This window comes from Cetorhinus maximus, chromosome 2 (genome assembly GCF_964194155.1).
Source record: "Cetorhinus maximus chromosome 2, sCetMax3.hap1.1, whole genome shotgun sequence".
Lineage (NCBI taxonomy): Eukaryota > Metazoa > Chordata > Chondrichthyes > Lamniformes > Cetorhinidae > Cetorhinus > Cetorhinus maximus.
This window is the reverse complement of record NC_135880.1, coordinates 196,248,392-196,275,472: the sequence shown is the minus strand read 5'-3', so window position 1 is coordinate 196,275,472 and position 27,081 is coordinate 196,248,392. Positions and strand designations below refer to the sequence as shown.

The 27,081-nt window shown below is 46.2% G+C and overlaps 1 protein-coding gene across 4 annotated transcripts in view; it reads left to right on the top strand.

The window, feature by feature from the left end:
* robo3 (roundabout, axon guidance receptor, homolog 3 (Drosophila)) overlaps positions 1-27,081 on the top strand; it is a 554,342-nt gene that overhangs the window by 483,323 nt on the left and 43,938 nt on the right. For 3 of the 4 annotated variants that reach the window (XM_078531579.1, XM_078531575.1, XM_078531578.1), the window contains exons 15-21: positions 1,735-1,859; positions 7,966-8,137; positions 19,043-19,237; positions 21,265-21,288; positions 22,782-22,824; positions 22,922-23,070; positions 25,993-26,259. In XM_078531579.1, the coding sequence (XP_078387705.1) occupies positions 1,735-1,859; positions 7,966-8,137; positions 19,043-19,237; positions 21,265-21,288; positions 22,782-22,824; positions 22,922-23,070; positions 25,993-26,259 (975 nt within the window). The remainder of the gene's footprint in view (positions 1-1,734; positions 1,860-7,965; positions 8,138-19,042; positions 19,238-21,264; positions 21,289-22,781; positions 22,825-22,921; positions 23,071-25,992; positions 26,260-27,081) is intronic. The other variant, XM_078531576.1, reaches the window with a different exon arrangement.

The window sequence follows — 27,081 nt, the reverse complement described above, 5'->3', positions numbered from 1 at the left end:
GCAAATCTGTGATGATTCTGCCCACAGTTCCAAACCATGATAATCTTATAAACCAAAAGAGATAGTCGGAAAACATAATAATCATATAAACCTCACTTGTAACACTAGTCCTTAACTGACACCTTGACAGCATCGTGGCATGAGACTGAGGTATTTAAAACGGAAGCAGTTCCTCTTTAAATTGAAATGAAAACCTTATTTGATGTACCGCACAAACGGCCTCAGAATGAAACAGCATCATTACGTCAACAGATCTCAAGCTGCTGTGTGTCAAATTGGTTTCTAACATGCAAAAGCAAGGGGTTGATAGGACTGTGGAGTCAAATAAGATCAAGTAAAGCATGACCTATTTACCTAGAAAGTTTCATTTTATAGCCATATTTTCTTCATTCAATAACCTGAGATCAAGAGAGTTGGAGGGGAGGGACTGGCACATCAGCTGAAGTCCATAACACAATGTGTGAATGATCACAGGGCACAGTGTCCAATAATCTACCATGCAATCTCCTGTTCCTTATTCTTTTCCGCTTTTTCCTCTTCAGATCTCCTCCTCACATCTGTTTTCAGATCAGTGTTTTTAAAGGCTTTGGGAGGAAGCTGTCTGTCCAGTTTCCCAGCTGTGGAGTACACATAGCACAAGGAGACCAAAAGAAAGGAAGAAAGAGAGAGAGAGAGAGAGGGAATTCAATTTAATGCCAACAGAGTAAATACCCTTTTTCATAGAAAGTCCCCATTAGCAAAACTCTGATTACAGACATTCATCAGTAATTCCGATCCAAGCCCTGCCCCAGTTAGAGTTTGTCTGATAGCTGGAGTGCAAAGATATGCTACAACTTAACTGGCGGATTGGATTTATTTAATCTATGAAACAAAGACAGTAGCTTGTCTTGAAGTAATGGTAAAGGAGGCTGGAATCCTGTCTGTTAATGTTATACTGGGCCCGAGGCTTTCCTCAAGAGGTTAAATGGTCTGGGTAAAGCGTGATTCAATGGATTTCACATGGTCTGTGGAAGGAATGGACTTGATGGGCCATTAGGTTTCCCCGCCTGAAGTGAACTGTCCACATGTAAGGAGAGCAGCTCCATGTAATGGCTGCCCTCTGTCTCTGACAAGAAACAATGAGGGGATTGCACCCAGGGTCATTAATAAGCACAGCAAGCCGTTCATCACCTGGTTTTTTGGGAGGAGGTGCTCTGATCTTATTTGCTCGCCATGATCAAGGTTGCCCCGAGGTTGCGAATATCCGTTTCTCAGTCCCGGAATTGTTCATATGGAAAATGCAGTCACCTGCCAATACACGGAGTGGAATTTTATGATCCCGTCGTGGTAAGGGCGGGGCTGTAAACTGCGGCGAGCTGTTCAAAAGTCCATTGATTTTGGCAGGACTGTAAAATCCCACTAGTGTAAAACTCCGCCCATGGTGCATGGCAATGTTCTCGACTGATCTTGAATGTTGCATGAACTTGTTTCTCAATACAATACTATTTTCTATGTTTCTTTAGTAAAAAGTCATTTTTAAAAATATTCAGGAATTTGTTATATTGCTGTAAACTATTGCCCGAGTCCTACTCGCCCAGCTTAACCTCCCACAGCAGGACCACTGTACAGCCTTGAACTCACTTTATCCCAAATATGTTCAGGCACTGGCTGCAGCAGGAGATGTTTCAGAGTCCTGCGGAGTGCTTTCTCTTCACTTAAACATTCTTTTCTTCTCTGCACAAAAAACAAAAACAGCCCCTGCTGCCGCACCACAAGCTGTTACCGTGGCGACAATTGGCTTGAGCAACAGCACCAGTATCAGTGTGTCCTGGGAGCCACCCCCTGCTGAGGAACAGAATGGAATCATCCAGGAGTACAGGGTAAGCTGGGACACATGAGGGATAAATCAAATGAACAGTGGGACAGGGGAAGCTAATGACCTGGGTCTGAAATATATTAGCCTAATTTCTCAACAGTTGGGACACGTTAATTAAAGAATTTAATCATAATTGTTCTGAGGTGAAGAATGAAAACAAAAGAAATCTCGTAAATCCATGGGGACTTGGCATTTTTACAATGAGCCTTTAATCGTGCTAAGGTTACTGTTTACCATATGTTCATTACTTTAATTGATCTTTATTCTCTATACAGCTGGCCTGTCTTGGGCTGGGGGAGTGGTGATGGGTCTTGTCATGCATACCCTTTTCAAAAGAATTGTGGGATATATTTAGCACTTAATTTCCGGTTGAATTGTTTCCTATCAGTATCTTCTTTCTAGATTTAAACACTCGCCAAACAAAATGTAGCTGTCATCAAATTTGCTAGTCTCAAATTGGAGAGACACCAATGCGATAGCAGACACAACAGAAAACTGGCCAAAACTCAGTGCACACATAATAATGCAGGCCTTGCTCTGCACAGTCAGCTAACTAGCCTGAATAAATGCCACGGGTTTTGTTCAGCCACCTACATAGTATAGACCGTCAAGAACTAAACTTGTGTCTAACTTCAAGAAGACAGATTGACAGAGCGGAACATGAAGGCAATCATTGATGGTGTTCTTCAGGAGAGAAACAGCCTTTTCAGTCCGCTGGGAGTTCAATCGCCACACAGCAGAGAAGACGAGGATGGAGACTCATCTGCCAGTGTAAATTTACTAACCAGTTGAACAATCACCCACGTCTACTGATTTCAGTTCAGCTCCCTCAGATCCAGACTCAGTAACACGATCCATTCGCAGCCGGTGGGATTATCAACCTCACCGGCTGGATGAGTGTTCTGGCTGGACGCATCGCTTGTCCTTTGTAGAAACTGCTGGATTTTCATTACATTGATCTCAAAGGAATGACAATTAAATAGGTTCTATACAGGGTGGTGTTTTCATCGCCCCACCCCCTGTTCTACCCCCACCAGATTACCACCCAGCTGGTGAAGAAAAAGTGAAGCCTTTGTGATACCAATTGTTTCTTCGCTAATGTTCATCCAGATCCCCAACCTCTCACCCAGCATCCTGTGTTACTGAATGTTTCTCTACTAATGGTCATCCAGCCCCCTCACACTGTCATTCAGTAACTCCTCCCTCAGCATCCTGTGTTACTGATTCGCATCCCTACTGATGATAACCCAATTTCCTCAAACCCACTCAATACACCCTTGCAATGTTGGGTCCAGTAACTCCTATCCTATCATTAGCACTCAATAATTATGAAGATATATTCAATTTTATAATTGGGATGGCAAAAGAGGAATTACAGTTCAATTCTGCTGTTATGACTAAATTCTGGATAGACCATTAAGTCCAAAAGCATTTTTAAACAGTGAGTATAGTGGGCCTGATTTAGCTGTGAGCAGGCATTAAGGGCTAATACAATTTATTTATTGATGTATCTTGCATTAGCAGTACAGGTGAGTAGAGATAGGATTATTACGAGTAAACCTCTTTGGTGCAAATGCTTCCTCTAAATATTGTACGTAATCTTGGTTTAAACTTACAAGGAGTCTGCCTACAGCTGAAATAATCATCATGTTGAGCGGTACCCCCACAAGCTGAGAAAGTCACTGAAAAGTTGGTGCATTTAAACTATTGGGGCTGCTTTTCATTGATAGGCGAACACCAGGTAGGAAGTGGGTGGAGCTACGGGACCACACACCCGGTATCCCTGGTGAGAGGCCGAGCCATTGTGGTGGACAGGCCTCATTTGCATCTGATTGGTGAGCTACAGATCAGCATTCAGGGACAGATTGTCAGTCAGGAGCGGGAGGTTGGGGGTGGGGTCTGGAAGGAAATCCACAGAGACAAGCCAGAGGTTGGAGCTTCAAGTGGGGTGGGTGTACCTTGGGGGGGGGAACAGTAAATGGAGGCAAAGATTTTTTCAGGGACTGATCCCACAACATCGTTTAAAAAACATGGCATAGTTTCATTTTTGTGAGTGGTTTACAAAGGTCCTTTTAAGAACCCAGTATCATGGGTGAGACATGTACGATGCATTCTCCGCCCCATCAGTTTCTGACAATTGCATCACAGTCATATGTATGTCAGAGGACTCCAATTTGCATACTTGAATGAGGCAGCTGCTCTGACCATCCATTCCTAACACCAATACAGGAGTGGGAACATGGTCATAAATTTAATGCCACCACCTTGAAGGTACTACCACACCAGTCTGACCCAAAGAAGGCAATTAAAACCAGTCATACTGTATTCTTCTATGCATCTTTTGTCATTCTCATTCTTTCATGGGATGTGTTGCCCATCCCTAATTGCCCTTGAATTGAGTAGTTTGTTGGGCCATTTCAGAGGGCAGTTAAGAGTCAACCACATTACTGTGGATCTGGAGCCATATGTATGCCAGACCAGGTAAGGGTGGGCGATTTCCTTCTCTGAAGGACATTAGTGAACCAGATGGGCTTTTACAATAATTGATGATAGATTCATGGTCACCATTCCTGAAACTAGCTTTCAATTCCAGATTTTATGAATTAAAATTAAATTCTATCAGCTGGATTTGAACTCATGACCCAAAACATTAGCCAGGGCTTCTGGATTACTTGTTCAGTGACATTACAACTATGCTTCTGTCCCCCCATAAAGTTATAAATGACAGTTCAGATGAGGCAGCTTTTCAGCAGATCTAAGTCTTCCTCCAGTTTTGTTGACTCATTCAGAACTGATCATCATTTGAGGCTTTCAGCACTTGAATGTTTTTGGTCACTTGCGGATGGACAGAAAGTCCACTGTAAGGAAAGAGCTACAGTGTCTCCAGAAGACCAAAGTCCCCTCCAAGTCTCTCAGTTTTTTTTAATTAATTCATGGGTTGTGGGCGTCGCTGTTAGAACAGCATTTATTGCCCATCCCTAATTGCCCTTGAGAAGGTGGTCGTGAGCTGCCTTCTTGAACCGCTGCAGTCCATATAGTGTAGGTACGCCCACAATGCTGTTAGGGAGGGTTCCAGGATTTTGACCCAGCAACATTGAAGGAACGGCGATATATTTCCAAGTCAGGATGGCGAGCGGCTTGGAGGGGAACTTCCAGGTAATGGTGTTCTCATGTGTCTGCTGCCCTCGTCCTTCTAGATGGTAGTGGGCGTGGGTTTGGAAGATGCTGTCTAAGGAGCCTGTCACAGTATCCTGATTTGGATGTATATCATCATTCCTTCATCACCACTGAGTCAAAATCCTGAAATTCTCTCTCTAACACCATTGTGGGACCACCATCAACATGTACTTGCAGGAGTTTACTGAGAAGGAGAACCATCTACTCACGGCAACTAGTCAAGGGCAATAAATGGAGTGTTGTTAATGTCCCCTATATCCCAAGAAAAAGAAAAATCAGTGAGCATTTCATCTCCAGGCTTTCCCGTTTAGAGGGAAGGATATGGACATTAACCCAAAATATTGCTTCAGTGTAAACAAAATAAGTATAAAGCAAATCCGAAATTGATATGCATAATGAAAATGGATATTCGAAGATAAACACTCGCAATGAGGACCCTCGCCCATTGGGAGCACAGGACCAGAAATCACAGTTATTCTCCCCAACAAACTTTTGGCCGGAAAAATGAATTGATGGGATATTATGGGGAGGAGCCACAAAAAACTGTTCGATGTGTGCTCCCACTGGCAAGGCAGCACAGTCAGAAAAATTCCCCGTATATTGATACAGAGGGAGAATATTTAAATTTGGACACACTGGGAATGGAGCTTCCACACCCCCTGCTTTAGAGATCCCCGACCTGATTAGAACATAAGAACATAAGAAATAGGAGCAGGAATAGGCTATTCAGCCCCTCAAGCCTGGCCTGCTATTCAATAAGATCATGGCTGATCTGCCCCAGGCCTCAAATCCTCTTTCGTGCCAGCTTCTCATAGCCCTCAACTCCCCGATATTTCAAAAATCTATCTACTTCCTCTTTAAATACTTTCAGTGATCTAGCCTCCACAACTCTCTGGGGTAGAGAATTCCAGACATTCGCTACCCTCCAAGAGAAGGAATTCCTTTGCATCTCAGTTTTAAATGAGTGTCCCCTTATTCTGTAACTACGTCCCCTAGTTCGAGATTCCCCCACTCGTGGAAACACCTTCTCATCGTCTACCCTGTCAAGCCCCCTCAGAATCTTGTATGTTTCAATAAGATCACCCCTCATTCTTCTAAACTCTAATGAATAAAGGCCTAACCTGTTTAGCCATTCTTGATAAGTCAGCCTCTTCATCCCAGGAATCAGCGTAGTGAATCTCTTTTGAACTGCCTCCAATGCCAGTATACCCTTTCTTAAATACAGGGACCAAAACTGTACACAGTACTCCAGGTGCGGCCTCACCAACACCCTGTACAGCTGTAACAAGACTTCCCTATTTTTAAACTCCAACCCCCTAGCAATACAGGCTAAAATTCCATTTGCCTTCTTAATTACTTGCTGCACCTGCATGCTAACTTTTTCTGTTTCACGCACAAGAACATCCAGATCCCTCTGTGCTGTACTTTTTTGGAGTCTCTCTCCATTTAAATAATAATTTGCCTTTTGATTCTTCCCACCAAAGTGCATGATTGACGGGCTTGGCTTCCAAGTCGGCGGGGAATACTTGAGAAGAGGGTGTGGGAGCATCCAATCATGGAGTGGGGAGGGCAATCCAATTCCTGACTCCAGTGTAAGGGGGGGAGGGATCTGATCCCTGATGGGTGGAGAGAGATGTTCGGAGATCAAACGCCTGATGGACTGAGGAATCGCGGGCAGTGGGCCTGAGGCCTTGGAGCAGAGGTCAGATGCTCGAGTGGAGGTTGGAGATCTCAGAGGTTCAGTGGAAGGTCAGGGGGTGGGAATTGGAAGGGTTAGAAGGGGTTAGAATCGCGGGGGGGGGGGATTGGCCAGGGCAGGTGTGCTGTATCCAGGAGCTTCATGGAAAGGCACATCCCCTCGATCCATCCGCGCCTTCCTCCAGCTGCTGGGTTAAATTTAAAATGGTGGAGAAACATGAGACGCGCAGCCTCATTATAATATTTAAATTGCCTACCTCCCTCCCCACCACCCATCCCGCCTACATTAAAAGTGGATGTGGGTCGCTTGGGGTCGAGATTCAGATTTTTATCACTCCAACCCCTCACCCAAACCAAACCCACCCATTTTTGGTGGGGTCGGTGGGGATGGGGTTGGGGTTAAATTTCCACACAGAGTGAAGGATGTTTAGAATAATCTCAGGCAGGCTAGGACAGACAAAAGCTGACTAAACTGGTAGGAATTAGAACGATGAGCTCCATAGGGCAAAATGTCCTCTTTCTCTTCCTGTAATTGTTCTTTAAAAGAATCATCACAGTATCCAGTGTCCAGTCAAATTGGCCGTCAGAGCCAATCCCAATGCTGTTGTCCCTTAAAGCAGGTTAATATAATTCAGGTCTGGACTTCCTAATACACCCTAATCTTCAGGTATTAAGGCAGTTGGAGAATAATATCCGGCAATACATTACTTTTGTTACTATAAATAACTCTGTAATTATATAGTAGTAGATATGTGTACGTACACCATTAATATGGACTCAGAGTAATATCTTTTATATCACAATGTTCTCGTGTTCATTGCAATTAATAACATTCTAATTACATTGTACTTGAAGCTTTGGTAATCCGCTGATTGGTATAGATGGCAGTTATGCAGTCGCTCACTGCCTAATCGCTTAATCCCACATTAATAACTCTATAATTAAATTGTTGTTTCTAAAAAAAAGGCATTATCACAAAGCCTTGTTGCAGCTCACTGCCCACAGCTACACAGTGACCCATGTGGCTGAATGCTGAGTGCAAAGTAATTGAGATTTTCTAGATACTATAAATCATTTCCAAAACAGACTAGGTTTAAAGAAAAGATCCCATTGATAGTGTCCAATGCAAAAGCAGATTTGTTTGTTGCTGCGCTGCTTTTATTTCTTTCAATCTTCACTCATGTTTTGTTCCTATGAGTGACGCTGGTCTTGATTTGATCTGTTTACTCTGGTAGATTTGGTGCCTGGGGAATGATACCCGTTTCCACGTCAACAAGTCTATTGATGGAACTGTCCATTCAACAGTTGTGCGGGGGCTGATAGCCGGCGTGCTGTACCGTGTGGAAGTGGCAGCAGCCACGAGTGCTGGAGTTGGGGTGCGAAGCCAACCAGCAACTGTCCTTATAAGTAAGTGAGGAAGACTTGAAAGGTAATTACAGAAATGGAGGGGATGGCTGTTATAGCTACAAAACATGTAAAAGCATTAAGCATGTGCTTCCTGTCACACTTTGTAACACGTTCCTATAACACTTTGTGGCTAATATTCTAATTGCTATGAAACAGTTCCTATTTTTGCAATTACACTCTAGGTGACCTCAGGATGTGCTATTTACAACAATGCAACCGTGAAAGAAAGACTTGCATCTCTACAGCACCTTTCTTGAGACACAGTGTGTCCCAAAATGCTTTTGAGCCAATGAAATACTTTTTCAAGAGCAGTCACCATTGTAATGTAGGAAGTGTGGCAGCCAGTTTGTGGAAAGCAAGGACTGACAAACAGCACTGTGATAATGACTAAACAATTTGGGGGCTTTTTTGCTGTTGGTTGAGGGATAAATGTTGGCCGAAACACCCCAGAGGAGAACTCCCCTGCTCGTCTTCAAATAGTGCAATGGGATCTTTTACGTCTACCTGAGAGGGAAGATGGGGTCCCTGTTTTAACCTTTCATCCTAAATGTGGCATCTCTGACACTGCAGCTCTCTCTCAATACAGCACTGGACTATCAGCCTGGGTTATGGGCTTGAGTCCTTGGAATGGAGTGCCATCTTTATGGGAGAGACCAAGTTATGCAAAGCTCCATCTTTGCAGCAGGATAATACGCAGGGAGTTACATCTAATAATTCTGCTGTGCACATAAAACTTTTTTAAAAATTCATTTAAGGGATGTGGGCTTCGCTGGCTATGGCAGCATTTAATGCCCATCCCTAATTGCTCTTGAGAAGGTGGTGGTGGTGAGCTGCAATCTTGAACCGCTGCAGTCCATCTGGTGTAGGTACACCCACAGTGCTGTTAGGGCCAACTGACTTACTGTGGGCAATACTTGGGAGATGGTACGTATCAATGTATCATTAGAGAACACAAAAACTTCAAATCTCCACCACTAATAAAGGGCGTCTAAGACAATACAACATAAGCTATGATGTACTGTAAAAACAAGTCTTATTCAGCTCATTCCATCCTCCAATGTCCTACTCCAGGTTCCGATCGGGCCATTTGTCGTCTTCTCTCCTACCACAAGCCTTAATTCTCTATTCCTGACTGAATCATAAATTGATCCAGTTGTTTCTTGAATGCTTCAGTTTGTAATAATCGTCCAGCAACTTGATACATGAAGAAGTTATGGGTCATTCCGTGATCTCCTGACCGAGAACACTGGATTGCCAATTACTCCTGTTATTCATTGAAGGGAAGTGCCTGGTTCCTCCTAGGCAGTGAGCTGTACAGTTCAGAACAGAAACTATAAGCCTTTAACAGCTTTCCTATAGAGCACGGGAGATTTAACAGAGGTGTTCAAAATTATGAAGGGTTTTGATTGTGTAGAGAGGGGAAAACTGCTCCAACTGTCAGGAGGATTGATAACCAGAAGACAAAGATTTACAGCAATTGGAAAAAGAATTAAGGGGTGGAAGTGGGATTTTTTTTTAAACGCACAGTAAGTTGTAATGATCTGCAATTTACACTGATTGATTGAAAGGACAGTGGATACAGGTTCAGTTGTATCTTTCAGAAGGGAATTGAATATATACTTAAAAAGAAAGAATTACAGTTCTGTAGAGGAAGAGCAGGAGGCACCAGATTAATTGGATAGCTTTTTCAAAGAGCAGGCACAGCTACGATGCACCAAATGGCCTCCTCCTGTGCTGTAAGATTCTCTGATTCTAGAAGATAAGATGTGTGCTTTGTTGCTCATTCTTCAAGGTCCCTGGGACTGCCATGGTTCAAACAATTGGTCAGATTGTAACTGAGCCAGCACCGTGGAGACCAATGGCAACTTGGAGACCAGTGAGGCCATAGCAACATCAAACACAAACAAACAATGAAATGTATTTTTAATGGTTGGTAAATTAGCTTATAAACACGATGCAGTGTGAATCAGTATTCAGCAGTATTCACCGCCCAGCTTGATGCATCACTTTACAGAACAATTATTCATCAAAGGCACATTAAACAATCATTTCATATAATTTCACCCTGATGCAGTGCACTGGGACATGTCTCTAAGTCTGCCTGTAGCAGCATCGCTATAGGAAGTAGTGAGTGAATATGGAGCGCTTCCTCACTGGGATTGGAAGCATTGAAACAGAAATAGGCCCCTCGACCCTATTCCAGTATTCAGTTAAATTATGGCTTATCTATATCATAACTGTATCTAGCTGCCTTGTTCCTTTAACACGCTTGCCTAACAACATCTATTAGTTTTGATTTTTTTCTCTCTGTTTGGTGGAGAAAATTCAATTAACACCACTCTTCGTGTAAAGATGTGCTTCTTTACATCACCGCTGAGTGACCAAGCTCTAATTTTTATGTCTCCTTGTTCTGGACTCTCTCACCAGAGGAAATAGTTTCTCTCTATCCAGTGATGTAGTGCTGCCAGAGCGCCACTCCAGCGCTTTCTGTTTAAAGCAGATTGTCCAACTCACTGCAGCCCGTCAAACTTGTTGGACATTCAAGTGACTTATTTTTTTAAAAATGCTGTAAAGCTGCTCATCCAATCACAGGCTGGTTCCTCTCCGCATTCTTTTTTTATTCATTTACAGGATGTGGACGTCGTTGGCTGGGCCAGCATTTATTGCCCATCCCTAATTGCCCTTGAGAAGGTGGTGGTGAGCTGCCTTCTTGAATCGCTGCAGTCCATGTGGTGTAGGTACACCCACAGTGCTGTTAGGGAGGGAGTACCAGGATTTTGACTCAGCGACAGTGAAGGAACGGTGATATATTTCCAAGTCAGGATGATGAGTAGCATGGAGAGGAACTTCCAAGTTGTGGTGTTCCCATGTGTCTGCTGCCGCTGTCCTTCTAGATCGTAGCGAACGTTGGTTTAGAAGGTGCTGTGTCAGGAGCCTTGGTGAGTTTCTGCAGTGCATCTTATAGATGGTACACACTGCTGTTGCCGTTCACTGGTGGTGGAGGGAGTGAATGTTTGTGGATGTGGTGCCAATCAAGCGGGCTGCTTTGTCCTGGATGGTGTCCAGCTTCTTGAGTGTTGTTGGATTTCCACTCATCCAGGCAAGTGGAGAGTATTCCATCACACTCCTGACTTGTGCCATGTAGATAGTGGACAAACTTTGGGGAGGCAGAAGGTAAGTTACTTGCTACAGAAATCTCTGACGTGCTCTTGTAGCCATAGTATTGATATGGCTAGTCCTGTTAAGTTTCTGGTCTAGCCATGTAAACCTGTCAAAAACAAATGTAGAGAGAAACCAGCATGTGATTGAATGAGCAGCAAACAGTGGAATGTAAGTTTTGAAGGTAAATTGCAGGGGCCGGAGCGTGAGGCAGGCGAAGCAGCAGGGCCCACCAGCATCTGAGTGAGGGAGTGACCGAATACTGTCTGAGAGAGTGTGTGAGGGGTTGGGGAGAGAGAGAGAGAGAGGCTAGTGTGGGGGAAAGAGAGGGGTGTGTGTAGGGGAGAGAGGGGTGTGTGTGAGGGAGAGAGAGGGGTGTGTGTGGGGGAGAGAGAGAAGCGTGTGTGGGGGAGAGAGAGAGGCGTGTGTGGGGGAGAGAGAGAGGTGTGTGTGGTGAGAGAGGGGGCACTTGTGAGGGAGAGAGAGAGAGGCGTGTGTGGGGGAGAGAGAGAGGAGCGTGTGTGGGGGAGAGAGAGAGGAGCGTGTGTGGGGGAGAGAGAGGCATGTGTGGGGGAGAGAGAGGGCATGTGTGGGGGAGAAAGAGGGGCGTGTGTGGGGGAGAGAGAGAGGCGTGTGTGGGGGACAGGTGTGTGGGGGAGAGAGAGGCGTGTGTGGGGGAGAGAGGCGTGTGTGGGGGAGAGAGAGGCGTGTGGGGGAGAGAGAGGCGTGTGTGGGGGAGAGAGAGAAGCGTGTGTGGGGGAGAGAGAGAAGCGTGTGTGGGGGAGAGAGAGAGGCGTGTGTGGGGGAGAGAGAGAGGCATGTGGAGGGTAGAGAGACGTGTGTGGTGGGGGAGAGAGAGGTGTGTGTGGTGGGGGAGAGAGAGGTGTGTGTGGTGGGGGAGAGGGAGAGGTGTGTGTGGGGGGGAGAGAGAGGCGTGTGTGGGGGGGCGAGAGAGGAGCGTGTGTGGGGGAGAGAGAGGCATGTGTGGGGGAGAGAGAGGAGCGTGTGTGGGGGAGAGAGAGAGGCGTTTGTGGGGGGGAGAGAGAGGCGTGTGTGGGGGAGAGAGAGAGAGGCGTGTGTGGGGGAGAGAGAGGGGCGTGTGTGGGGGAGAAAGAAATGCGTGTGTGGGGGAGAGAGAGAGAGGCGTGTGTGGGGGAGAGAGAGAGGCGTGTGTGGGGGAGAGAGAGAGGCATGTGGAGGGTAGAGAGACGTGTGTGGTGGGGAAGAGAGAGGTGTGTGTGGTGGGGGAGAGAGAGGTGTGTGTGGTGGGGGAGAGGGAGAGGTGTGTGTGGGGGAGAGAGAGAGGCGTGTGTGGGGGGGCGAGAGAGGAGCGTGTGTGGGGGAGAGAGAGGCATGTGTGGGGGAGAGAGAGAGGAGCGTGTGTGGGGGAGAGAGAGAGGCGTTTGTGGGGGGGAGAGAGAGGCGTGTGTGGGGGAGAGAGAGAGAGGCGTGTGTGGGGGAGAGAGAGGGGCGTGTGTGGGGGAGAAAGAAATGCGTGTGTGGGGGAGAGAGAGAGAGGCGTGTGTGGGGGAGAGAGAAGCGTGTGTGGGGGAGAGAGAGAGGCATGTGGAGGGTAGAGAGATGTGTGTGGTGGGGGAGAGAGAGGTGTGTGTGATGGGGAGAGGGAGAGGTGTGTGTGGGGGAGAGAGAGAGGGGCATGTGTGGGAGAGAGAGAGAGAGAGAGGCATGTGTGGAGGAGAGAGGGAGACGTGTGTGAGGGAGAGAGAGGCATGTGTGGGGAAGAGAGAGACGTGTGTGTGGTGGGGGAGAGAGACGCGTGTGTGGTGGGGGAGAGAGAAGTGTGTGTGGGGGAGAGAGAGAAAGGTGTATGTGGTGGGGGAGAGAGAGAGTCATTGTGGAGGAGAGAGAGAGACGTGTATGAGGGAGAGAGAGGCATGTGTGGGGTGAGAGAGGTGTGTGTGGTGGGAGAGAGAGACGCGTGTGTGGTGTGGGAGAGAGAAGTGTGTGTGGGGGAGAGAGAGAAAGGTGTATGTGGTGGGGGAGAGAGAGAGTCATTGTGGAGGAGAGAGAGAGACGTGTGTGAGGGAGAGAGAGACGTGTGTGGGGGAGAGAGAGAGAGACGTGTGTGGGGGAGAGAGAGAGAGACGTGTGTGTGGGAGAGAGAGAGAGGCGTGTGTGGGGGAGAGAGAGGGGCGTGTGTGGGGGAGAAAGAAATGCGTGTGTGGGGGAGAGAGAGAGAGGCGTGTGTGGGGGAGAGAGAAGCGTGTGTGGGGGAGAGAGAGAGGCATGTGGAGGGTAGAGAGATGTGTGTGGTGGGGGAGAGAGAGGTGTGTGTGATGGGGAGAGGGAGAGGTGTGTGTGGGGGAGAGAGAGAGGGGCATGTGTGGGAGAGAGAGAGAGAGAGAGGCATGTGTGGAGGAGAGAGAGAGACGTGTGTGAGGGAGAGAGAGGCATGTGTGGGGAAGAGAGAGACGTGTGTGTGGTGGGGGAGAGAGACGCGTGTGTGGTGGGGGAGAGAGAAGTGTGTGTGGGGGAGAGAGAGAAAGGTGTATGTGGTGGGGGAGAGAGAGAGTCATTGTGGAGGAGAGAGAGAGACGTGTATGAGGGAGAGAGAGGCATGTGTGGGGTGAGAGAGGTGTGTGTGGTGGGAGAGAGAGACGCGTGTGTGGTGTGGGAGAGAGAAGTGTGTGTGGGGGAGAGAGAGAAAGGTGTATGTGGTGGGGGAGAGAGAGAGTCATTGTGGAGGAGAGAGAGAGACGTGTGTGAGGGAGAGAGAGACGTGTGTGGGGGAGAGAGAGAGAGACGTGTGTGGGGGAGAGAGAGAGAGACGTGTGTGTGGGAGAGAGAGAGAGGCGTGTGTGTGGGAGAGAGAGAGAGACGTGTGTGGGGGAGAGAGAGAGAGACGTGTGTGGGGGAGAGAGAGAGAGAGAGACGTGTGTGTGGGAGAGAGAGAGGGGCGTGTGTGGGGGAGAGAGAGAGGAGCGTGTGTGGGGGAGAGAGAGGCGTGTGTGGGGGAGAGAGAGGCGTGTGTGGGGGAGAGAGAGGCGTGTGTGGGGGAGAGAGAGAGGCGTGTGTGGGGGAGAGAGAGAGGGGCGTGTGTGGGGGAGAGAGAGGCGTGTATGGGAGAGAGAGAGAGGCGTGTGTGGGGGAGAGAGAGAGGCATGTGTGGGGAAGAGAGAGAGGCGTGTGTGGGGGAGAGAGAGAGGCGTGTGTGGGGGAGAGAGAGAGGCATGTATGGGAGAGAGTGAGGCGTGTGTGGGAGAGAGGGAGGGTGAGAGGTGTGTGGGGAGGGAGAAAGAGAGAGAGAGAGGCATGTGTGTGGGGGAGAGGGAGGCATGTGTGGGGGAGAGAAGCATGTGGGGGAGAGAGAGAGAGGTGTGTGTGGGGGAGAGAGGCGTGTGTGAGGGAGAGAGACATGTGTGGGGGAGAAAGGCGAGTGTGGGGGAGAGAGAGGCATGTGTGGGGGAAAGAGAGAAAGAGGCGTGTGTGGGGGAGAGAGTGAGGCGTGTTTGAGGGGGAGAGAGAGAGAGGTGTGTGTGTGGGGGAGAGAGTGGGGCGTGTGTGAGAGAGAGAGAGAAAGAGGCGTGTGTGGGGGAGAGAGTGAGGCATTTGTCAGGGAGAGAGAGAGGCGTGTGTGGAGGAGAGAGAGAGAGGCATGTGTGGGGGGGAGAGAGAGAGAGAGAAGGCTTTTGTGGGGAAGAGGGAGGGAGAAAGAGAGGTGTGTGGGGTGAGAGAGCTATGTGAGGGGAGAGTGTGTGGGGAGAGAGAGAGGCGTGTGAGGGGGAGAGAGACATGTGGCAGGGAGAGAGAGAGGGAAGCATGTGTTGGGGGAAGAGAGAGAGGGGCATGTGCGGAGGAGAGAGAGAGGTATGTGGGGGGAGAGAGAGAGTGAGGCGTGTGAGGGAGAGAAAGAGAAGCGTATGAGGGGAGAGTGAGAAGGAGGTGCGTGAGGGAGAGAGTGAGTGTGTGGGGGAGTCAGAGAGAATTTTGGAGAGAGAGTTTTGGGAGAGAGAGTGATTCACATTAATTCCTTGGTTGTGATGGCCTGAGGATGTAAAACACAGTGTAGTGTTTGTATTCCCTGCTGGCAGCTTTACATGGAATTTACAGCATAGAAACAGACCATTTGGCCCACCCCATCTATGTTGATGTTTATGTTCTGCACGGTCTTCCTCCCACCTGCCTTGATTACACTATCAGGGTAACCTTCAGCTTCTTTCTTCCTCGTGTTTATCAAGTTCCTTGAATATAACTATACTAGAATCATTGAATGGTTACAGCACAGAAGGAGGCCATTCAGCACATTGTCTGTGTGTCAGTTCTCTGCAACAGCAACTCATCCAGTCCCATTCCTCGACCTTTCCCCATAGCCCTGTAAATCTTTTCTCTTCAGATAATTATCCAGTTCCCTTTTGAAAACTGCAATTGAATCTGCCTCCATCAGACGCGCAGGTGATGCATTCCAGATCCAAACCATTTGCTGCATAAAAAGGTTTTTCCTCGTGTTGCTTCTGGTTCTTTTGCTAATCACCTTGGTGTTCTCGATCTTTTGCTGATGGGAACAGTTCCTCCCCGTTAATGCTACCCAGATCCCTCATGATTTTGAACACGTCAAACAAATCTCTCAACCTTCTCTTCTCCAAGGAGGACAGCCCCAGCTTCATCAATCTATCCACATAACTGAAGTCTCTCATCCTCAGAACCATTCTTGTAAATCTTTCCTGCACCCTTTCTAAAACCTCACATACCTTCCCATTGAGGCTGAACCACTGTTTTATGAAGGTTCGTAACTAACTTGCTTTTGTACCCTGTGCCCCTATTTATAAAACCCAGGATTCATTATAATTTATTAATTCTTTCCTCAAACCGCTCTGATACTTTCAATGATTTATGCACATATACACCCAGGTCCCTCTGCTGCTGCATTTCATTTAGAATTGTACTCTTTATTTTATATCACTTCACACTGCTCTACTTTAAATTTCATCGGCCATGAATCTGCCCATTCCACCAGCCTGTCTGTATCCTCTTGAATTCTATCACTATCCTCCTCACGGCTCACAATACTTCCAAGCCTTGCATCGTCTTCAAGTTTTGAAATTATGCCCTGTCCACCTAGGCCTGAGTTATAATATAAATCAAGAAAAGCAGTGGTCCCTCTATATACCATCCCCCCAGTCAGAAGTAAGCAAAGTTTTCTTTAAACATGTTTTTAATAGATTTGAATTAGATAATTAAACTGTTGCATAATTAAATTTTAGCTATGCTGAATACTAATGATTCAAAACGCTACATGGTTCAAAATAAAATGCCTGCCGGCAGTAATACTTTTCGCTTAAAAGCATAGTTTTACTGACGTTTGGGACTCAAATGATTAATACATAGGAAAGCAGCATAATAGTAGATTTGGAAATGATATCGCCAACACATTTTCTTAGAGCTCCTGCACCTCAAAATTTGGCACTACACCCCTGTCTCCATCTGTCCTATTAACTCTTTTAATCATCTCAAACATCTCATTTAGATCACCCCTCAATCCTTTACACTTGAGGAGTGGCAGGAAGCTTCTCACCCAGGTCAATGTTACATCCCTTCAAGCAAGCAACTCAGAGCAGCAGGGAGATTGGCCTGGGCTCATGTCACTCGTCCACACAGCTACACTTGGCCCCAGATTTTCACAGAGCCAGAATGGCTCCAAAGCCATTTATAAATGACAGGCAGGACTCAATTTCAGGGTTCGTGCCCCCATTCCTGGTACCCCCCAATTTTCACTGGCATGGGATATGGATGCAGGTAGCAAGCCTGTACCTTGCACTCCCGACCTGGTCAGCTCCAGTGCGGGAATACTGTACAAGTTTGTGTAACCTGCCTTCATTATTCAACCCTTTAAACCCTGTGGATGGCAGTGGGAGGGAATTATATTGATTCGAATGTTCAGCTTCACTATTGAAAGCTTTTCTTGATACTACTCCGATTTCTTTGGCTGTCCTGGAGGCAGCTCTCAACTACGCCAGGCTTCCTCTGGGCATCTTAGCTGCCATCATTCATCTGAAAAATCCAATCAACCTGAGACCCAAAAGTCCGCAGGGCTAAGGGGTATAATTCCCGCTTTGCCTGAGATGTGTCAAGATTTCACGAGCGAGGAAAGTCCCTCTCCAAAATCTCGCCATTCCATTGCACTGAGTGTTGCATTTTATTCAATCTCACTGACAAATGATGGGAGCCATTTGTCTCACCCCTCACCCCTCCCCTGTGAGTCGCCGGTCTCCCTGTGTTGGTAGACATACATAGTGGAGATCAGGGGCTCCTCCACAAGCCGATAGGAGAGAATCAGAGGGTCAATCAGTTCTGAGCCTTTGTTTTTTTTCTCCTGTGGCTGGAATTAGGAATGGCCTAGCAGCAAGGAATATAGTAAAAGGGAGCATTGGACTGGGGCTGGAGTTCCGGTCCGGAGGCGGGTAGCTCGAATTGGAACATTTCTCGGCTCAGTGCACTTGCCTTGGGAAAAAGTGTCCAGAATGGCGCGATTTTCGCTCCGAGTGAGGGAGGGCCTATGGGTGCGGATTGGAGTTGGGATGCAGATTGGAGGCAGCCGCAAGGGCTGCCAGTGCCCAAGCAGATAGTTTAAAATGCCCACCTTGATTTTCTGGGACCTGGTCCTGTTGTTTTGTTAACTATTACACCATGTAAAACTCACCCGTCACATCCCTTTACCCCCACCACCCCCACCCACTTACCACGCCCCATCTGTGGCAACTCATGCCACCCACTCACCACCGCATGGCCTCCCATATTCTTCATGCCAAATCATGCACCCCACCCGACACCCATGGCCCCTTATAGTCCCCATGCCAACTCGTGCCTCTCACCCACTACCTTTTCTCCTTACACACTTCATAGCAAATCACCAAATATCCACCATGGGAAGATCTCAGGAGCCATGTTGAGGTGAAATAAAATAAACATCTAAGTATCGATTACAGCCTAAACAGTCCTATTCACAGAAGCCCATTCAAAACTTTTAAAGCCTCTAAAGCACACAATTCCTTATGAAACCAAACAGACTTGTATTCATAACCCCCCCATGAGAGACAGCTAATCCTTTAATAATCTCTTTGGGCTGTCAACCAAACTGTGAAGGTGCAATCCCCCCCCCGACCTCCTCCACCGCTTGCTGGGATATTTACAGGTTGTGAAAAGCAGCCAACCATTAGTAATGATATAAAGATAGCCCTTAGGGTAATGTCAACAAACAGCTACTGTAGCTGCACAACAGATTTGTTTTCAACTCTCACTAACACAGGCAGGCTTTTTTTTAATTTTTAAAGGGTTGGGAATGGAAATAGCTTCACATTTTAATAGTTCTGCATACATACCTTATCCGCCCTTCACATGCATTTACTTCGCCTCCGTAAAATTGTAACTCCCACCCTACAGGATAAGGACCCGGCAAAAATGGGATCAGTTAGAAATGGGGGTAAGGCTTCCAAATCCACGTCCCATCTGTTCATTATTAAAAGCCTGTGGTGTCTCCACAACTCCACGGAAATCCAGCCTAACATTTCAAGACAGAGGATTGGGCAAAAAATTTCATCTCGGGCAGTAATGAAAAGCTGGTGGAGTGTGAAACGGGTGGACAATTTGTTACTGCTCATTTCACATTACTGCCCAAGGTGAATTTCCAACCTGAATTTTTAGTATATATATATATATATATTTATATAAAAACTGCTTTATTTTTGTCAACCTTTTTGAGCCTCTTCTAACCTGTTCAACTCTCCCCAGATCCAACTTCAGACCAGGAACCAGTTCCCGTCGAGGAGAATGAGAACGTCAGCCTGGCAGAGCAGATAACGGATGTGGTGAAGCAACCAGCGTTCATCGCTGGCATTGGAGGGGCGTGCTGGGTGATTCTGATGGGGTTCAGTGTGTGGCTCTACTGCCGAAGAAAGAAAAGGAAGGAACTCAGTCATTTCACTGGTGAGAAGGAAACCCACAACAACGCCTTGTCTTTATGTAGCACCTGTAACATAGTAAATTGCCCCGAGGCACTTCACAGGAATGTTATCAGACATAATATAACACCGATTCACATGGGGATATATTAGGCATGCGCTTACGGAGGTAGGTTTCATGTCACATTTTAAAGGAAAGAGAGGTGGAGAGGTTTATGAAGGGAATTCCAGAACTCAGGGCCTTGGCAATCGAAAGCACGGCCATCAAGAGTGCAGCTACAAAAATCAGGGGCAAGAGGACAGGTTTGGAGGAGCGCAGGAATCTCGCAAGATTGTAGGACTGGAGGGGGTTACAGATGCATGGAGAAATAAGGCTTGGAGGGATACGAACGCAATGATAAGAACTGTTAAAATCAAGGCATTGCCAGAACGGGAGCCAGTGTGTGTTAGAGAGATCATGGAGAGGTGTAATGTCTCCTCCACATCTCCATTGTACGGTATAGACTTAATATACTTAATATACTGAACCTCATCACAGGGGGCAGGTGCAATATTCCCACCCACCTGCCTCTACTACAGTGAGTACCTCCTTAGGCCCCCTTCATTATGTCTGATAACTTTCAGTGGCAGCAGGCTCTATATACAGTATTTTGTTTGCTCTTGTGTATTCCTCAGGTCTTTCCCTCCTTTCCTGAAGGCACTGATTCACGATAAGGTACCTCCCCATGGGCCCCTTTCTGCCTCAACAGAGTCACCATTTTGTGTGTGTCAGTCTAAGCAGTGGCAGTAAGCGGCAGGCCTTTCAATCATGGAGGGTAGGAGGGCTATCCCTCAAGTTTGTCCTCATATGGCTAGGGCTAAATGTACTGCCTCCCCAGCTAAGATCTATTAAGTAAGCAAAGACCACAAAACAATTTGATCAATGTGGTTTAATATCAGCACTGAGCTGAATGGGTTGCTGCTGTTGGAACTTACCTAAAGGTGTTTTGTAACTAGGGGAGGTTGCTGACCATGAGCAGGGTCTCCCAGTGGCACAAGATGGAAAATCTGTCTGCGCTGGAGTCATAACTTCACTGTAAGCCTGGAGGAGATTTCGTTTTACGCTGGGAACTTGGATCACTGGTGCCTGTGGGTGCAGAGCTAGTTCCAATGTCATCCACTTTAATTCCAGCATTTGATGGCAGGAGCAAGATGTCGAATGGGAGTCTTTCTGTGCACCACAGCAATGTCAATCTCACAATTATAATGCTTGAACAATATCTGTTCTTCCTCCTCCATTACAGCACTAACTAAACTCATCACCCTCCAGGTAAGTGGACCCATTCTTCAGATGCTGACTGTGAGCTGTCCAGCTGACCTTTGCTGCCACAGAATGGAGCACTGCAGTGAATTACTCCAAGTTACTGAGTAACTCGGGCCACAAAGTCATGTGGCAGTTCCATGCATTTCTTATTTGTGCCTGTTTAGATTCAGCCACTTTTTGGTTTAAAAAAAAATAGTTTTTGTTCCCTCTCAGCCACCATGTTTCAGCTGAGTCAACGTGTAACTGCCCAAACAGACTGCCTCAGGACACACCTGCTAAATTTCCCCTTCTAGTGGGGAAGAACCTTTCCCCTTCATAACACTTCTTAAAGTGCAGCTGAATTGGGGTCGCGAGATGTGGGAAATCTCAGGCACTGACCCACGGACTGTTTTCATCTGTGGCACAGGTCACTGCACAGCTTGGGTTGCAATTTCTTCCTGAAGTTGAAAAAAAAAATTGGATATCAGCAATTTTGTTTTTCCAATTTTGACCCTCCCTTGCTCAGACAAGATATGTTCAGTTTTTTTTTCAAAATTCAAATTCTGAGAGTCTTCGCTCAGTCTATGGCACAGTAGTTTTATAAAGATTAGTACCCGATCCTGTCAAAATAGAGATCAGAGGCCATATTTGGGGATGACCATGATGCTCCCTCATGAATATGGTCAATTAACAGCATGGCCTGGATGACACAGAGAATGTAAAGTGTTAATTCCATCTGCTGACGATCCTCTTCCCTCTTTTCTTTACAGCTTCCTTTGCATACACACCAGCAGGTATGTTATGCAGCCATTATCTATTCTCTGATATTTTGAACTATTGCCTTGTGGTCCACAAAGGAACAAAGGCTATGATTGTGAAGGAAAGCAACAAAACTCCAAAGGACATAGCCATTCAATAAGGGCATTGCTCTGCCCAGCTTTTTACACAACCACATCCAGATGAGTTGTTTTGTTTGTAACAGACACAAGAAAATTATCTCAACTGCAGAGGTTCAGTGCACTCCTATTAAAAGAGCTGCAAACTAATTCCTGGCTGTCTTTTTAAATTAAATGATTTATCTGGAATGGTAGCCCTCGGTCAGATCAATTTTATTCAGTGTATTGTACACCCTTGTGATGCTGCATTAAGTATACGCTGGGAGAGCTGAGCTGTTTGGAAATCTGATGAGAAAATGGCTGCCTGTCAACCTTGCAGAGAGAGCTGGTCAATAAAATAGATTTTCTTTTCAAAGAACTGCTGTAAGCAAAAAAAAAAAGAGAGAAATAAATTAACATAGATCAATCAGGCTGGGTCCAGACACAGAAAGAGCGGAAATGTAGTGATTTTCATTACATAAGATAACTCTTCTAAAAGACAGGGGAGTCCAAAATCTCAACCATGTCCAACTCACAAGCCCTGACAATTCAGGCCTGAAAGCACCTTTGCAGTTGGTTATAAATATCAAACACACAATAGGAAATATAAACCCAAATTATACTATAATATGAAAAAAAAACGGTCTATGTAATATCCCAGCACTAGCTACCAGCTTTTTGGGGTGTTACTTCATGTTGGTGTAAGAATAATTCACTGAGTGCCATTCCCCCATCTTTTTCCTGCTGCCCTGCAAATCTTTAGGTAATGATCCAATTCTCTTTTGAAAGCTGCAATTGAACCTTCCTCCACCACACACTCAGACAGTGCATTCCAGATCCTAACCACTCACTGTGTAAAAAAGTTATTCCTCATGTCTCCGTTGTTTGTTTTGCCAATTACCTTAAATCTGTGTCCCCTGGTTCTCGCTGCTTTCAACCATGGGAACATGTTCTCCCTGTCTACTCTGTCCAGGCCCCTCATGATGTTGAGTAACTCTTATCAAATCTTCTCTCAACCTTCTCATCTTCAAGGAGAACAGCCCCAGTTTCTCCAATCTAACTACTTAACTGAAGGTCCTCATCCCTTTAACCATTATTATTATGAGTGAGTTTAAGTCTTGATCTGCCATGGATTAACATGGACTCCTTAACTTTCCTTAATTACTCTTGGAAGTTGGAAAGACAATTCCCGGGGTTCTTCATGAATTGACCACAGGTTTTTCTTTCCTCTCTTTTTGCCTCTCCCAGAAAGCAGCAGTACTAGGGTTGAGAGGTCCGTGTATAAGGTTGCAGTCAGTACTATAATGAGGTGAACTTGATGTCCTTTTATCTGTCCTATTGTTATATGTCTCCATTATGGTTTAAGGATGCAGTTTGTTGTAAAGGATTAACTGGTCTTTGCTTTCCCACAGTAGCTTTTCCACACGCAGAGGCCTCGGGTATTACAAGCAGCAGGCAAGTCATAATCAACTCATTTAAAAATATTTACATGCCGAAGTTTTTAATTCGTGATACTGAGCTGTAGTGTTCACCTCCTGATGTGTCCTCCCAGGCCAGGAATCCTGAACGCAAACGTCACAAACTATCCCTGGCTGGCAGACTCATGGCCAGCCACCAATCTGATGCGGAACGGGAACGGAAAGGAAACCAATGCCAGCTCCTGTATGGCAAAACATGACGCTACCGAGCGATTCTACAACGGTGAGTGAGGCGCTGGAGTTTGCTGAATGCCAATGAGAGGAGACAAAGTATCTGTTGTCACCCAACTCTCTCTGTGTGTGTGTGGGTGTTGAATGCAATATCCAGTAGACACTAGCCAGTATATTGGTGCTGTGTGCAATGCACCAGTGATGTCAGCTTTTTTGATTTTCCTCGTCGCGCTCCCTATGCACACAGCCCCTCGCTGGGAGTGTGGCTTCATGGAATCACACCTCCATGTTTCTTTCTCAAGCAATTAACGAAATGATATACGCACATGTCAGTCAAGGGATGGATGGCTATTACTCAAATAGAAATGGTGTCACATGTTAGTGCATTTTGCTTTACCAAGCCTTTTGAAAAATGTCTTTTTGGGATATGGTTGTCATTGGCAAAACTGGTATTGATTCTCCATCTCTAGTTACCCTACGAAGCTGGTGGTGGGCTACATGATTCCACAGTTTGATACAACTGAGTGGCTGTGAGGCCACTTCAGTGGACAGTTAAGAGCCAACTATTTTGGTGTGAGACACTGGGTTCACATATAGGCCAGATCAGTTAAGAACTTAAGGTTACCTTCAAGGACAAATCAATTGGTTGGGATTTAAAGCAATAACTAGCCGGGTTATAATTAAATTAATAGCTTTAAGGTCACTTTTACCAATACCAGCATTTTATTTCCCGATGTTTTGAACTGAATCCCAATTCTCAAACCACTGCACTGGGTGTTCAACGTTCTACTAGATTATTAGGTCATGTCTCTAAATTACTAGGTTAGTAAAATAACCACTGCTCTACCAAAGCCAAGCGTATGTCGTACCTGCAGCCCCATCTGTGCTGAGCTCTCACTCTTGGGTGTGATGCTATGGTGAGGCGCTGAGCAGAGTTCCTGGGCGAATATTTGCAGGGAGATGGGGAGGGTGCAGGAAAGCACATCAGCAAGGGGAAAACACATCAAGGCCAGGGGACAAGGGGGCACTTCCCTTCTGTAGCTGGCAGCTCCTGCCTCCATGTCCCTGCTGGTTTTCACAAGCACAGGGCAACTTGGCCGGCAACTGTTAAATTCATTTCAGGCTCCCAATTGCACTGTGAGAACCTGATTTAACTATGCTCATGAACTATGCCACCCTTTGAGGATGAGTTGGGGACAAGTTCCCAATTTTAAAATTTTTTAACCCTCTTCCCCCATAATTCTATCCTTCCCATCTCGAGCTGGTTTAATATTGAGGCCTATCTTCCTCGAGGAGAGCGGTAAATTGAAAGGTAAAGTCAACCTTTCGTATTGTATGTCAACATATTCATAGTATTATTTGGGAACCAGAACCAGTTTTCAGCAGATGCTGCTTATGATCCAAGGCCCCGTAGCCTGAAAAACCTGCATTTGTATACTGCCGTAAACTCTCATAGAGACACCTTGAACAGAGCTTCATGTAGACGAATTCCATTAGAGTGTAGTTACTGTTGTTATGTGAATAAACATACCAGGCATTTTTGCTCACAGGAAACTTCCACAGTTACTGAGGTGGTTAGCCAGTGAATTTATCTTTCTGATAGCATTAGTTAAAGGAATAAAGCTGACCAGAACATGAGTGAACTGCCCAGTGTTTTTCAAACAATGCCATGAGATCTTTAACATACCACAGGAAATGCCAGAATGGAGAGAGTTTGGATGGACCTTGATTAATGTTCACGCACCTCCAACAATGCAGCACTCCCTGAGTACAGCATTGTAGGTTCTGTTAAAATTGTGTAGAACTTGGTCAGACCACATTTGGATACTGTGCACAGTCCTTGTCTTCATATTATTGAAAAGATGGTTTTCAGTACTAAGGTTAAGATGACTGAACAGACTAGGGCGCTTTCTCTAGAAAAGAGAAGATTCGGGGATGAACTGGTAAAAGATTTTAATATTATGAAAGTATTTGATAGGGTAGACATAGAGAAAATATTTCTACTTGTTGGAAATCCAAAATTGGGGGCCATAAATATGAGATACTAACCAATAAGTTCAATAGGGAATTCAGGAGGAACTTCTTTACCCAAGGCTTTGCGCCTGCCACAGCATTAGAACAGCCCTCATCAAATTCATAAATCAATTGCTGTGACTGTGACCCCAGTTAACTATTCTCCATTATCCTTCTCAACTTGTCTGCAGCCTTAGGCACAGCATTGACCTCCAATGCCTCTCCACAATTGTCCAGCTGGATGGCCCGTTTCCATTCTTATCTGTCCACTGGTAGCCAGAGAATCTGCAGTGTCTTCTCTTCCAATCCCATGCCATTACCTGCAGAAGCCCGCCTCCCCCCACCCCCACCCCCCCTCCCCCCACCACCTCACCAGTATCTATCCTTGGCCTCCTCCTATTTCTGGATGAGCAGAAATTTCCTCCTACCATGGAGACCATTGTCTTCAGTCCTCGCCATGAACTCTGTTCCCCAGCCACTGACTCCACTGTCCTCGGTGAGCTCAATCCGAGACTCAATAAGATTGATCACTACCTTGACTTTAACCATGAGATGACCACTTATCCACACCATTACCAAGACCACCTACTTCCACCTGCATAACATCACCAAGCCTCCACCTCTCCCTCAGTACTAAATTTTTCCATGTACCTTCCCTCTGTCATGTTCCCAGCATTAGGCCAATCATAAGCCTGGTATTTTCGACAAATGACTTTTGAGGGCCACACCCCAGGGCATCAGCCTTGCATGCAATCCTGTACCATCAAGTAATCTGATATACTGACCTTCACTGATCTGATGGGTCCCAATGGTCTTGAACAGTTTTAGGTCATTCACATTAAGAAAAGCTGAGTGAATTATTGATCAGCACTTTCTGCTCTGTTAGCCTGCGCTTCCTCTGGGCCTTATTGACAAACCTCATTGTGCTTGAATGTTTTATCTGGTGTGTACCTCGATCCAGACGCTGGCATTTCCAACTACATTGCTCAGACAGAGAAGTTTGGAACGATGGTATCAGATGGGCCTATCTACAGCACCATTGATTCGGCCAGTGACGAGATGCGTACGTTCAATGCTCAGCAGACGACGTTATACGCCAGCACACCTGTGGTGCCACTCGGAGTCCAGAACCAATACACAGCAGACCCTGTCAATGGGCACTGGGGCCTCCAACCTGGACCCTCCAATGCCCAGTACTCACAGCCTGAACGCAGCAGGCCAGAAGCTGGTAAGATGTTTGAAAGTTGGCATCATTTAATCAAACTATAACTAACTAAAATAAAAACTTGTTCAAACCGTCCACATCTGAAAGAGAAAAAACGTCAACGTTTTGGATTAGAGAACCTGGGATTTTCTGCTCCTGCACTTGGTTGGCCCACAATTTGCTACTAGTGAATTTTAGTGATGAGAAAAATCAGGGTGTGATGAGTTCTGAAGCAGGCAATCCTGTTCAGGATGTCTTACTATTTAATATCCCTCCCACCATTTCCCATCCCCCTTGTGCCTTCTCAAAGCATACACGCTAGAAGATTCTACCACTCGCTTCCACTGACGCAGCTTTGTAGTCAGGCTGCAGGGACATAGGAACAAGAGTAGGCCAATCAATCCCTCAAGCTGGTTCACCATTCAATGGCTGATCTGTATCATAACTCCATCCACCCACCCACCTTAGCTCACAATACCCTTGGAGAGTGAAAATCTATCGATCTTAGACTTCAAATTTTTATTTGAAAAAGCCTTACTCCCTTTTGTGGGAGAGGGAGCCTCCCAGCTGATTTGGCTTGGTTCAACCGAACCCTCTGAATTCAACCATGGCTGGAATTTTGGTGCACATGCTTGAATTGGCTCCATAGACAGATGAACAGAGCATGGGTGGCAATGGTGAGATCAGATTCCATGCCACTCCTTATGTAGTCAACAGAGCACAGTCTCAAATAAAGGATGTACTGACTCTTGAGAAACAAGGGTCTCAAAATTATCCAGGGCTGTTTACCTGCTCTAGGCCCCACTGGCTTTGTGGAGTCTGGTACACGTACACCTCACCTAAACT